The sequence below is a fragment of the Hirundo rustica genome, chromosome 1, assembly GCF_015227805.2.
Source record: "Hirundo rustica isolate bHirRus1 chromosome 1, bHirRus1.pri.v3, whole genome shotgun sequence".
NCBI classification, from domain to species: domain Eukaryota; kingdom Metazoa; phylum Chordata; class Aves; order Passeriformes; family Hirundinidae; genus Hirundo; species Hirundo rustica.
The window spans coordinates 21506453-21520937 of NC_053450.1; the positions used below are offsets into that span (position 1 = coordinate 21506453).

The 14485-nt window shown below is 37.7% G+C and overlaps 1 protein-coding gene across 1 annotated transcript in view; it reads left to right on the forward strand.

Annotated features, from left to right (window-relative positions):
• Nucleotides 1–14485, forward strand: part of RGS22 (regulator of G protein signaling 22) — a 61585-nt gene that overhangs the window by 9006 nt on the left and 38094 nt on the right. The window contains 8 exon segments of the mRNA XM_040072998.1: nt 3298–3516; nt 7269–7354; nt 9253–9427; nt 9871–10042; nt 11046–11309; nt 11425–11674; nt 12215–12376; nt 13333–13504. Of these exon segments, the coding sequence (XP_039928932.1) occupies nt 3298–3516; nt 7269–7354; nt 9253–9427; nt 9871–10042; nt 11046–11309; nt 11425–11674; nt 12215–12376; nt 13333–13504 (1500 nt within the window).

Below are 14485 nucleotides of genomic sequence, written 5' to 3' on the forward strand. Positions count from 1 at the left end.
GGTTTTAGGTTTGCCAAAGGGTATCAAACATTTTCTTGGTGCCTTTTTTTTTTTTTTTTTTTTTTGTGGCTTGTGATGTGTGAGAATGGCTAGATTTTGTGTTTTGCCCCAAAGTTCTCCAGATACTGAAAGGAAAATCGATTGACTGATCCTCTCTCCTGTATGGTAATTGGGAAAATGTTTCCTACAAGAAATCAGGTTCTGGGAGTGGTTTTTTGTGTGTTCCCATTTGATTTTTCTCTTAACATTATCACTTTTATTTCTGTGATGGTGATGAGTTAAGAAGATTAGGAATTATCTCTTCTTTTATTATACTCATAAAAACATTCTTATTTATCATTCTAGGTTTTTTAAGTAAACAAACTTCTCCAGAAAGGTTTGAGCTATTCTAAAATGCTTTTCTATGTTTATTTGAGAGATAGAGAGGTGCTCTGTTGGGAACTTGGGATTTGTACAGAATCACAGATTACTGTCTGGAAGGGATTTTAAGGAGGTCTGTAGCGTGGCTTCCTTCTCAAAGCAGGGTCAGTGCTTTAGTACTGACCCCAGGTTGCTTGGCACTTTCTGCTGTTGGTCTTGAAAACCTCCAATAGCTGATTCCTCTCTGGACAGCATATTCCAGTGCTAATCAGCTCAAAATCACCTTTTTTTCTTATAATCTAGTTGATTGTTTCAGTGTATGACAAGTGGTCTCTTGTCCTCCCACGTTACATCTCTGTAAAAAGCCTGGCTTTATCTGTCCAGCAATCTCCTTGTAAATATGCTGAGGCTGCTGCTAGTCCTTCTAGAGCTTCTCCCTCAAGGGTGAGCGCTCCAGCTTCTGACCATCTTGGTGGTCTTCTGATGGACTTGATCAAATATGAGAATATTCTTCTTGTACAGGGGACCCAAAACTGGATGCAGTATTCCAGATGCATCCATTCTAGTGTCAAGTCTGCTGGCTACTCTCTGACTGATAGAAGAAGCATGCGTGCTTTCTGATGTCCCTGTGAATGAGTAACTACATCCAAACCCCACAAGTCTGGACTAGAACCCCCCTTTTCAGTCAAGTATGTAGTGTATGAAGTCTAAATCCTCCTGTCCCTTCAGTGGATGTTCTTTTGCTCCATTAGTATATTTCTCTTATAAATGATTAGTAGTCAGACTCCCAAAACAGCAATACACTTTACATTTCAAAAATGGTCACTAGCATCTATTTCACTACATTAAATTTGCCATAGTTTTCTATGGCAGCTAAATAGAATATATATTGGAAAACCCTAGATACAGAGTAAGTTACAAATTATTAAATAAAAGTAGACATATGTGCTAAGCTGAGACTGTATTTGCTTAGTTTTCAATTTGAAAAATTTGGAACTAAAACAATTTCATTGTGTCTAGCCAGCCACAAAGCCTTTTGTTATGAAATTTGCGTTTTGTTTGCTTTTTTTTCCACAAGTGAGAATGCTTCAAATCCTAAGAGACTGAAGTATTTTGTTCCTTAATGTACTTTTTTCTGTTTCTTTATTTAAACATGAAGGTATATATAAGGAAGAAGACATTTAAAGGCTAATAAGGTTGCACAGTTAGTCACTTAAAAGCTGGTAGCAGCTCAAATTAGGTTTGAAAGTAAATGAAATGTGCACATAGCAAACTGGGAGGAGGTCTGAATGTAGGGAAAACTACTACACATAAATGGTTTTTTAGATGCTGTTCAGGACATCTGGAAAAAAAAGCAGTAAAACCTGCAGAGTGCCCTGGAGAAAATTAATGCCAAAAGAGTCAGAAGGTGTCAGAGAACAAAAACCAATGCATGATTTCAGCTGACATTAGGTAACTGAACAGACTCATGCAATTCAAGGCATGGCCCTGAGCAGTGACGGTCTGATGTCATAGGCACTAATCATACACCTAAAGCTCTCACACGCTGTGTGCTTTGCCAGGCTCAGCCTCCGCAGTGAGACATTATGGGATAAGTAGGGAATGTTGAAAAAGCACGTTGCAGCCACATGGTTCAATTCTGGGTATTGCTCTGCAAGAAATTGATCAACAAGGCGGCTTCAAACAGAATCAACAAAATAGATGACACTAACATCATTACTTTGGGCTTATACAGGTGTGAAGAAGAATCAAATTGTTCTGTAATATATTTCTGTGTTATATGTAGCATATATTTAACATATTTAGAATGTATATGAGTTATGTCTATGTGTGCATATATGTGATATATTAAAAAGTTCAAGGAAATTAAAAATACGGTACTTGAACAAATAAAATGTTCTTATTAAATGCTGGGGAATGACAACTGTACAAACACTAGGTGGGATCCTGTCTGGAATGAAGCCAAAATGAGTTTTGGCCTGGGTCTAGGTGTGGCTATAGTTTCCTGAATACTTAAATATAACATGCCTTGTTGTCCAGTTGAGTGCAGAGATGCTTATATACTCTGTATAATATAGAGTATATAATGCACATAAGTTCTATATAATCTCCTATTCATAACTATCACAGATATCCTCTATGACTTCTGTAAAATCCATCCATATTTTTCCTCTACATTTCAAGTAGAATTTGAAAGATAGTCTTTTAAGGAAATACCCAATACCAGAGCGTAAATGATGAAGGATGGCTCTGTTTTAATGTGTACACGTGCAGCGGGGTTTTGTGAGTTGACAAAAGTCACAGTTGCATGGCCAGAATTGAAGTTTAGTCTGTCTCATCTATTATACAGTATTTGACTGAACTAGTGATGTATAATAAAATTTACTACAGGACATGGGTTTTGGTAGTTGTTTGACCTACAAGTAACAGCATGGTGAAAAACCTTTCCTACATATGAAAATCTTCATATTCATCCTCCTCAAACACATCTCACATTCAAAAGGTCAGTTTCATTGCTAATATTTTCATGCCTTGATTGTTGATAATAACAAGTGTGAGATTAATATTGGAGATCTGATCTTGTGGGTGAGTACTTCTCCAGACTATAGGACAGTTACTAAAGTCACAGTTAATTATATATTCTAGACATCAGTGCACTGAATCAATTATCTACATGTGAAAAATAATGGTCTGTGATCTAGAATGAATTCAGTTCTTGACAATTAAGCATTACTGAGATAAAATAAGTAGGAATGCTTTGGAAAGCTATACAGCATAAACAAGAATGCAGAAAAATTGCTATTTCAGGGCCCAAGAGAAAGAAGCCTCATAATGCAATTTTTAATTCTATAGGATGCCTTTATATGATAAAAAATAACTTGTTAAATGACGGTTGCCTTATTACAGTACCATAAACTTTCCTAACTTCTTTTGTAGACTTTTGCCCAGCCAGTGAAGTTTAACTCTGACATTGGGGCTTTTGAAGTAGTTAATGCCCCAAGATGCCTGGAAAGCCAGCCGAAAAAAATTCTACATGATCAGAAACCTCCAAGCCCCATTTATGATGTTCTATGCAAAGAAAAGAATGATGGGCAGCTCTCCAAAATGCACAGTGCTTCTTCAGCCCTCAGTATTGATCCAAATTACAACACTATGGTAAGCATCTTACAGACTCTGAATTTATATTTAGATCTTACTCTAGAGATACTGGCAATAGTTATTGTTGTGTTTGGCTTGGTAGCTTGGGAAAAATGTTAATTTATGTTAGGAAAACATAATGATGGGCCAAATTATGCCCTGTAATGCACATGTGTCTAGCAGACAAGTGAGTGGAATTACAGATGCACATCCTGTAGCAGAGAATTTTGAAGATTCTGTAGGGCAGGGTTCAGTTGTGTGGTCTGAATACTTTTTAATATTAAAAGAAAAAATATTATGACAACAGTTATTTTACTAGTGATCCCTGGAATGTGCAAATTGACTGAAACTAATGCAGCTCAGTCTTTCCTTATTAATTAATTTCCTTGTGTGGCTATGAGCTCATCTGTGGTCTGGCAACACATAAGTCTCTCTTCCATTAATTCCTAAAGGATTTACATGGTTAGCATCAATTGAAATGGCCAGAAAAAATAATCTTTGGCAAGAAGAAAGCTAAATTAATGGAAAGATGGGTTGGAATTTAGGGGGAAAAAAAAATCTGGTTTCAGGCTTGCTTAGGCAGTATCAGTTTTGGTATTCTTACCTGCCTACTCCCAGGGCCATCTTCAGCACCACATTAGGCAGGTTGAAATCAGGAGCTGAAGCATCTTACGCACCTGAGAGAATACAAGTCAGTATAATTGATGTGGGATTTTACCTTTAAACAACAGGCTTTAAGGATAAAAAGTATTTCACTGGGATGCTTGGTTTATTCCTTTCTTGCTTATTTTTCATGGATGTCACTGACATGGCTTCATTTTATTTGAGGCCAGTCTAAGGTCTTGGTCCATATTTGCAGTTGCTGCTCAAAATTATGTCATAGATGGAAAGCTGAGACCAAAACAGGGAGTTGTAACAGACCACTGCTTTTCCCAGTATATGATTAATGATCTTCAGAAAAGAAAACAGTGTTGAGAGAGGTCAAAAAGCAAGGATGTTTAACAAAATGATACTAATGTGATATTGCAATTATCTGCATTTAAACTAGACAAATAATACAAAAGGACAAGGCCCACAGACATCCCTACCACGTTAAATAATAATTTTCACGAATACTTTGCTTGAGAGCACAAAAGCAGAAGAGCTAGTCTTGATTTTTTATTAGCTCTCGGTATTAAACTGAGGAAATGCTGTGTGTTTGTGCAAGTGTGGCTAACATTGCTCTCTGATGGGCTAACCTCCCATCATTACCACTGCAGATGGCCTTTCTCGAGCAATTCAAAGCCATTTCACTATTACTTTCTTCTTTCATGTGGTCTGGAGAAAGAAGGCTTCAGTATTATTTAAGATTCCATTTCTTTCCCTGGGATATTTTCCATAAATGGGAATCATTATAGCCTTTTGAAGAACAATATGCCTTAGTACCCTTTCTTCTCCTTTTGGGGCAAAAGGGTGATATTTCTTCTTATTTTTCATTCCTTCTTTACTTAATGTGTAACATAGATGCCTTGTCCCGTTCAGTTTGGCATCTTAAGTCCGAGCTGGAACAAAATGGCCTATGAAACAGCTTGCCCCAAGTGGTTACTGCAGCTACACGAGGTGAAAGAAGTCAGCTCCATTCATTGCACTACAGTGACTGAACCAGGAGAACCACCCCAGATCAACTCTTTCAAGTAGTTCTGGTCAAATCAAATAGGATTTTTAGCTTTCAGTTGTCAGGTGATGCTATCTGCTTTGCTTTGGCTGCCTCCACACAAACTAAAGAGATTGACAGTTGTTTTCAATGTTACATTGCTTACAAAAAGTCACCTTGAGTGGTCATCACTGGCAGGTTACTTATGAAAAGGAGTTATTACCGGAAAATCCTAGTAGGCCTTTCAGGCTATGACCTGAATTTAAGCACATCTTGACTAAGAAACACCCGCCGAAGTATTTTTCTCTGTATTTTACTTCCCTCTCAGATTGTTACAAATTTACAGAAAAGCAAAAGTTCTCTTCATGTGTGTTTGCACATTTGAAAATCATTGATATGGAGGTAAGTATCTTCTCATGGATAGTCAATATCAGTGATGTGAAATACATTGAGAAAAAAAATCTGTGGACTTGTGGAGAATCGATCACAGCTATGGAAAGAAACTGGCTGGCATCCCACATATCTTACTTCAGAGAAACCCCAGTTCAGCAAAGCACTTAAGTATGTTTTTAACTTTAATCAATGGAAGTTAAACACATGCTTAAACTTAAACACATGCTAAAAGCTTTGCTGGATTGGGTCCTAGCAAGGTCTAAGGCTGATTGCGTAAGGAAATTAACCAGGTAACAAACCCCATCAGATTAAATGTAGCATCTTTCTCTGGGGATGGGGAAAGAATAGAATTTTTTTCCTTCTGATATGACATATAATTTTGTGTACCAGCCATGTACAAATGTGAGCACATTATGAATCATTCAGAAAAAACCTGGGCTGTAAGTCAGTAAATGCATAAATATTAAATGCCAAAATAAAGAAACTATCTTCTGTATTTCAAAAAAGCTTGTCAATTGCCAAGAAGAAGCATACAGTGTGTGGTTGGGAGTAATTAGTCTCCATCTCCACAAATTACATTGTATGAGCCACTGCCAACATAAGCTTTCCATATTTTGAAATATTTTCTTCTCTCTAAATGAAACCACCCTGTTTCTGAGTAATTCAGATTTTTTTAATCCCCTACAGATATGTATGAGGCAGAAATAACCCTTGCCCCGAATGGAATATTAGCTCATGGAAAGAAAATTCAAGCTGTGATCTACCTAAACTGATTACCTGATATAACAAGTAGTATCCCTCTTTGCCCAAACTTCACCTGTTTTTATGAACAAGGGTAGTTACTGCATTCTTCAAAATAATTAGTTCCACCTTCACTAAAAGGAAAAATACATCTCAGATGAATAAAATAGATCATCTCCTAAGAGTGGAGAAAGTACATGATTAAAAAAAAAAGTACTAGGAAGGGCTGTATGTAATTTCTAAGGGAAGAAACTATGGATCATTGTGGCCTGTAGTCAGAGATCTTACTCCATTGGAACTAGCTGTCTCTGTGTAGTTTTGCTGCTCAACATTTCCCTTTTACCCCCCAAACCACTCCTTGGAGGCACTTCTCTTTCTGCTTCAATGAGGCACTGAGGCTTAGACTGCCTGAGCAGAAATTTCTTGTGGCCCCAGGTCATAACACACATAGGTTTCCACTATGAGAATTACTGTGTACAGTGCAGTTATGCAGTGATCCAAAATAAAAGCATGAGAGGTGATAACTAATTTGATTTCTATTTTTTTTTAAATTTTGGCTTTAATATCCATATCTTTCTAATTCTGAAAATATAACAATTTAAGGGTTCCTTACACTTCAAATTCCTGAGGAAAAACAATAGCTATTATTTATAAAATGTGTTAAAGTCAGAAAGTAGCAGCTCCTTATTACAGAAAATTTTTGTGCCTCTAATTTGCCTTTGAAATTGTAGAGTAAAAAAATGATTCATACACACATTATTTCTGAAGAAGAAAACGTTCATGACTTGTTACAAAAGTTGAACTCTAATAGGTGAAATCAGATTTAGATCTTTTTAGCTTTTAATAGGGAAGTAATTGTTCCAGCATAAAGGTGATATTCACTCTGTATTTGTTTTCCTGAGATAATGCTTCTGTAGAAGGGGAATGTAGAGAATCAGTTACGTGGCAAATAAGTCAAGGAAGTCAAGAATACTGCAAATCTTTGGCATTTCTTTTTTAATAGCAACTCGATCAAGAACAAGCAATTGAGTGGATTAAGAAAGAAAGGCTTCCAGCATTTCTAGAAAGTGACTGTTACTTTGAATACAGGTATTGCAATCTTTTATGCTATCTTTCAGTTTTTAATTTGTATATTTTCCTCTTTTGTTTAATTCATCTTGGTAGTATTCTTAAAGTGGTTTTGCAGTCCTCTTGTCCTGTTTTCTTTATTGTAACATTTTAGTGACATGGATAAAGTAAAATTAGTGACTTTTTTCACTCATCATGCTGTTGTTTTCCTTGACCAAGAATTATATCCTATACTACAGCATTACAAAGAGAGTAAGAATGGGATTTACTGATTTCTAAATCTCTGTTCCTCAGGGATATCACGGTAGCAATGCATCTTTTTCTAAGCCATATGTAAACCATATAAGTAGAAGTTACAAATCTATTAAATGGATTTAGAAAAAACCAGCAAGTCTTTTATTTCAGTTATTCGTTTTGTGTCTTTGGGCCCTCTGTGTCAGAGTTTAGCGAAGTTCTTTGTGGGATGCCATGGCATAGCTGGATGATTTACTGTTACAAACTTGCAGGTTTCTCCAGATGACCATTCAGCAGATGTTCAGGAGAACTAGTGTGCTTTTTTGGAAGGCCCTACCTCTATATCCCTTAAGGCTGTGTCTAGATGCAGATGATTGTGGTGTGTTTTAGGGGTCCAGAAGGAGAGGCAGCCTTGAAGTATGCTTCACAAAATTCATGTTTGCTGATTGTAATGGCAGAGTGGTTACTGGGATATAGACTTCTACAGTTAAAATGTAAAAATGTTTTTTATTTTCAATAATCTGGTGACTGCACTTAATTTCAAGGGGGAAAAGTGTGCAAAGAACAAGGAAACTGTGAGAGTGCTGAATTATACCTTTGTTAAATGCTTTACACATATCTGGGACTCATGAAACAGTAACTTTGATCTTCTCCTATAGCAAACTGTTTGATCAAGCAGAGTTACTAAGAGAATTGTATAAAACCAGCTTTAAACATATACCTAATTTCAGTTGGCATCAGTAGTTTGCTGCTTTCCTGAATCAGAATCAAGACAAGTTCAGCTGGTAAAAGAGAAACTCTCATTTAAAGATGAGGACACCCTAGCCCTAGAATTAAATCCTATTTGATCTCCAACAGTGGGCACAAATAAAACTGAGCATTCACTTGGTTGTAGGCTCAAGAGTAAGCTTCATTTGCCCTTCACATGTGACTTGGTTGGCTTTGTACTTATTTCTAGCTTAACTCAATTCTGCCCAGTTCTTGAGGCCAGAGCATCCGCACTGTTTTCATGTTCAAATCACTAAGATTGCCTTTCCTGAACATTGCGAGGTTCCCACTAACACAAAGTAGCACTAGAGAGCATTTCGATACAATGAAATCCTCACAGAGCAGCCAGCTGCTCATGAGAGTGCCAGCTGTCTTGTTACCATCTGCAAGTTCAATCAATGTGATCAGTGCTGTGGCATTCCTGCTGTAACTTTGCTTCTGTCAGGAACCAGTGGTATCTGGTAGTGATACAGGGCTTGTGCGATCTCAGAGAACAGTTCAATTTTAGTGAACAAAATGTTAAAGGGATTCTTGGCAGGGCTTGGGACTGCAGGGATACATGCAAAATCATCCTGAAAGAAGTATTTTTTTACTGGTAAAGCTTGGTAATGCAATCAGGGCACTATCTATGTGCTGGTGAGCTGTTCAGTGGCAGCACTGGCATTTACAGACGTGACAGCAGGTGAAGGCTGAAATACTACCACTGAGCTGGACTCAATGATCCTTCTGGGTCCCTTTCAAATCAGGATATTCTATAATTCCATTACTCTATGAAAAAAGCAGATCATTAAGTTCTCTGTAGCCATTTTTTTTCAGATAGACGATTTTTTAAAATTGCCAATTCTGTGGGAAAATCAACTGTTTCTCTGATTAAAAGCTAAAATTAATTATTTTCTTGTCTCAACATTTAATTTCAGACTAGCTAAATTGATATCACAGGTAGAATGGAGCAAGACTGGCATTAATATAATTATAGATAGTGACTACTCTCCCTGGATATGGAAGCAAAGCCCAAGTTCTCCCCCTCCTGAGGAGGATGACTCTTCATTGACTTCATTGACTATGAAGAAGTTCTATGTATCACTTGGCGAGGTAAAATAAGCATGTTTAGTGGGTGTAACATCGAGATAGATTGAATAGATTGGGTAGAATTATTGTAACTGAGGTCACAACCTAATGGGACAACCGACCCGTGAATAACCTAGTCTTGTGCAGAGGGGGTTGGACATAAGAAGATGATCTTCAAGGTCCCTTTCAACCTAAACCATTCTCTGATTTGCTAAATAGCTTTTATATTCAAAGTTTTTGTACTGTAGAAGAAGGTAATCAATTGTAATACAAAATAAACAGAGGTTGTTTAAGCTTACACAAGGATGCTCAGCTACTGTCATACAGCTCTCTGCATTGGGAACTATCCTTACAGAAATCTACACAAACAGACTGCACAGAATTCCTATGGACAGTTGGCTGTAGCTCTCAGGAATACTGCAATAAACAGAGATATTTTAATTGTTCTGTGAAACTCCTTTTCCTAGGCTACAGTTTCTCAGGTAAAGGACTGGTTTACACTGGCAGAACAAAAGGATTCTGTGAAAACTACAGATTCATCTATGCATCCTGTAGCTTCTAGTAAAATACAAGATACTCGGCATTTGCCTGGGCAGCATAAAAAAGATGAATCATTACCTGAAAAAGGTCCCCTTCTGGGTAAGTAACTAAGGCTCAACCCCGTGGTTTATAACACAGCTCAGACTAGGTGGAAAGAAAAGGCCTTCTAAGGAATTGTTCCTAATTGTTCCTTCCGAGTATCACATGATATCTGAGGCTTCAGACAGGCATTTGTTTCTTTCCACAGCTACAATATTAACTGAAAGTTTGTGCTAGTAGCCAAGTAATTTTGTGATAGTAGTACTTTCTTTTCTTACACATTTCTGTCTCATAGAAATCTGCAAGTTTCAGTTGAATTGTTCTGAGTTTTTTGGGGAGAGAGGCATTCATATGTTATGAAAGATTTTCTTGTCTGGATTCTTTGGGTATTTGATAGCATATGATGTGTTTCAGTCATCTTAGGGTATTTATGATGGGCACCTAAAGGTCTTTTGGCTGCCAATTTTTATGAATTTTGTAAGATGTAATCATTTGGAATCCTGTCTATCTTCAAATTTATTTGAAATTGTTTGGCAAGTTCCAGGGGTTCTGGGAGAGAAAATACAGATGTACATATGGACATATACCTCATTGCACAGCCTTACTTCTGCTTTTTATGCAGTAGCAAGAGGAAGAGAAGCCTCACCTCATACGTTAGGAGCTTGTTCTCTCCCCATTCTCAGAGATGTATCTCTCTCCCTAATTGCCTCAAGTCCTGAGAAATGATTCTCCATGTTTCGTTTCACAGACCTGTGTCAAGAGGCTATAATTTTTCTTTGTGAAACAAGTGAAATAGTTTAGAATTAAGAAAAGATATTTTAAATCCCCATTATTTTTATGTTAATATCAATACATTGTGCCATATATAGTTAGGAAATTATGCAATTGCAGAGCAGGGAATCTCTCTGGCATGTTCCTAGTCCAAGTGTCTGTCTGTGGCAGTGGCCAGCACTGGTTAGATGTGGCTTATTTTCAGAGGAAGTTGAAAGGAATGTCTAGTTAGACAAAGAAGCAGGTTACCTGTCTAAGGAATGCCACAAACAGAGTTTCCTTTCCCCTTCAGGAACAGCATCTGCAAAAGCTGAAGTTACCAGTGAGAGATCCAGAGAGGCTAAGGACGGCTGCTCTGTGGCCATTGCAGAACCTCCTTCCCACACGCAGTCAAGAGTTTATCTACACCCAAAATGGCACAGTGCAGCAAAAGAAGAAAATGAACAGGGAAGCACAACTTTTCACACAGTGGAAGAATTAATGCCAGCATCCTCTCAAGTTGCAGTGAAGGAAACCATTTCAGAACTGACCCACCAGCCAGCTGCTGACATTGAAAGTAATGTGAAGTTCCACAAAACAGCCTGAAGTGTTTACACACAACTTAGCAAATAATGAATTTTCTCATGGTACTGCAGAGTCACTCTTTAACCAAAGCTCTTCTCCACTTACAGCCTTGGGCTCCAAGGAAGATGTAAGAAAACAAGATCCTGAACAAGTAAGCTTAAGTTCAAGTCCTGAAAGTGTTGGGCCAGACAGCAGGGCTTCCTGGTGTATTAGTCACAGGACTTACGACACTGGCAACAGACATGAGTTTGAAAGATTCAAGAAGTTCATTAAAGGAACACTTGGGGAGCGGTATTGGTGGTTCTGGATCGATATTGAAAGACTAAAGGCTCTTAAGAATGCAACAAGGCAACAAAGGTACTTTCTGTTACTTAACAGTTACTTCTATTGCTTTAATACTTGTAACCTGGATAGATCAATGCAGGTTTTGAGATTTCAGAGTAAATTTTAATGTCTGAATAAACAGACACAATTAAATGTGTGCCCTGACAAGGTTTGGAATGACTCTAGTGAAAACTCTTTTTTCAGAGTCACATTTGCAAAGCTTACCTGAAGTCAGAATAATCATATTATTAAGGCTGTGTTAGAAAGAGATTTGGAAAAAAGATGGCAACAGAAAGAAACTAAAGAATAAAAGAAATTAAATTCAAAGTAGGACATCAGTATGACAAACTGCTTTTATGAAAGATCCTGCTGGATTCAGATAGTCTATTCTACAGTGCTATATGTTTTGTCTTATACATAACCTGTCTCTAATTTATGGAAAAAATATTTTGGCTTTTGCCACTTGCAGTTAAAAACATGTTGCATGGCAGCAGTTTAAGCAGTAGGAGAAACTGTAGTCTGTTCTGTACAGCATTTGATACATGCTTATGTGACTATTTTTGTTAACTGCAGGCAACTCAGTAAGATGAAAAAACTGTACCTGCTGAGCAGTGGAGACTATTTCCTCAGTTCAGAAGTGTTGCTCAGACTTGAACTACTGCATGGAGATCAGTGGAATATAATGCATTTAAGACAAATTCAGCCTGAAGTAGTGAAACCACTGCTTCTTTACTGGTATGAAAAAATGCACATGAAATAAAACTCTATTGTTTAATAAGTATCCATTTTCTTTGATAAGCCTGTTATTTCATGTCACTTTTCCCACTGCAATTATTAGAAGCAATATCATTGTAAGTACTAGCACATGAATTTTTGGCTGAGCCTAAACTACACTGCAATCTGCTGAGAAGCCAAGCAGATCTGCCTTAATGAGCCCTTGTCATTTTTCTACCAGATCATCTGAGCTGATTTGTGGATCTATGCCTTCGGTAATGTTCAATTAAAGTTTAGTCTGCAGGACAGGGAAACCCCTCCAGGCACAGGAGGTTAATTCTCTCCTAACCTGTTCCTCATACTACCCTTCCCAAGTTTTGAGGATGCTCTGCGTATACGTCTTCATGGGATTTGACCCTGAGATTTTACTGTTCAATGCCTGTCATACAAAATGCCTTTTACATATTAACAGCTGTGAGGATATAAAATCTAACCTATTTCCAAAATATGGGCTAAATTTTTGAAGGTGTTCTCTCCTCCTCAAGGGGGTTCAACAAATTCCAGACATAAACAAATACCTGCAGTTGTGGATCCTCACGTGACTTGTGGTCTCTGTCCTGGCCTACAATCCTATCCTATGCTTTGCTGTAGGATGGGTGGGGCATACCTTCCTGCAGAATGATAGAAAGGCAGCTGTGTGCAATGGTGCAGAATATGCAACTTAAGTTTACTTATGTGTAGTTTGGTTTTAGATTTGGAAGCATGCAATATCTAAACATACCTTTGACATTAACTGATTTTTAATCCTAGTGCATATAGCAGCACCATATTTTGGTACAGTAAACAACATCACTGGGGGGGGGGGGCGGAGAAAAAAAAAAAAGAAAAAAAAAAAGAAAAAAAAAAAGAAAAAAAAGCCAAATAGTCCAGTGTTTCATTATTTTGGAAAGCTCTACTTATTAGCTTTTTCTCCCTAGGGGCCCCAGATTTTGTGTCACTCATTCAACAGCGATAGATGCTGCCAGTGCAAAACTGAAGTTCTGGCACACATGTCAAGAGAGACCAAGAGTGGACATTGATCCTTTCCCACAAATAGCATCATTGTTACCATTGACCCAAAAGTCTGACATACCACCTTCCTTTCTTCAGGTAAGTAGGATCATAACATTGGAAAACAAAGCTTTGTCCCATCAAAACTAATGACAAAACTCCTTGAATTCAAGGGAACAAGAACAGGGTACTTGGTTTTTTAGAAAAGATTTAGCAAGCTGGTATATTGAGGACGGTTACATATAAAAATGCAATAAAATTTCATTATACTTCATGCAACTAGTTGCTATTAATTGAGTCAAATTTTCTTCTCACCTACACCCTGGCCATTTCCTAAGTCCTTTGGATAGAGACTTTAAATGGAAGTTCTCAGAACTGCAAAATTAATTCTCTAGCAATGCAGGTTTGCCACTCTGCCTTGTCTTAATCCAGAGTAATTCTTAAAACTTCACTGCAGTTAACCTGGATCTATCACTCATGTCTGTAAAAAAGGTAGAATTCTGCTCATTTTCTGTCACTACAGCCCTTCAATCAGCTACACATGGTTTTTGCTTTCTATAGATGGCCATGAGCCACTCAACAGACCTTTTCACAGTTCATAGCTTTCAGGTGGCCAGTTCAGTTTTGTCTCTTTTTCTTCTTTGAAAGCCTGAATGTGAGGGGTAACTGCAATAAAAACTAGGTTTTCAGCAATACAGTGTTAAACCTCAGGAAATGTGGTACTTGGAGAATGTGGATTGAAACTGTGGTTCCAGTATCAAGAACTGTATAGGCTATGGCATAGATTGTCAGCAGACACCTCTGTTACTTTGGGTTGGATAGTTTGGGGCTACAATTACTTCCTTTGAAATCAGATTCATGGAGATAATAGAGGAAAACAGTGGGACAAATTTCCTATTTAGAAGAAACTGGGTTCAGAAGCCAGGTTCCTGTTGACCATGGCAGAAATGGGAGCAAGAAGCACCTGTTTCTTACAGTGACCAGTTCACAAGGTGTGCTAACAAGCCAGAACTAGCTGTAGGTCAGGCAGACAGGAACCTGAAGGTTTTCCAGTCCCTCTTGAATTTGGCAAAAGTTAGG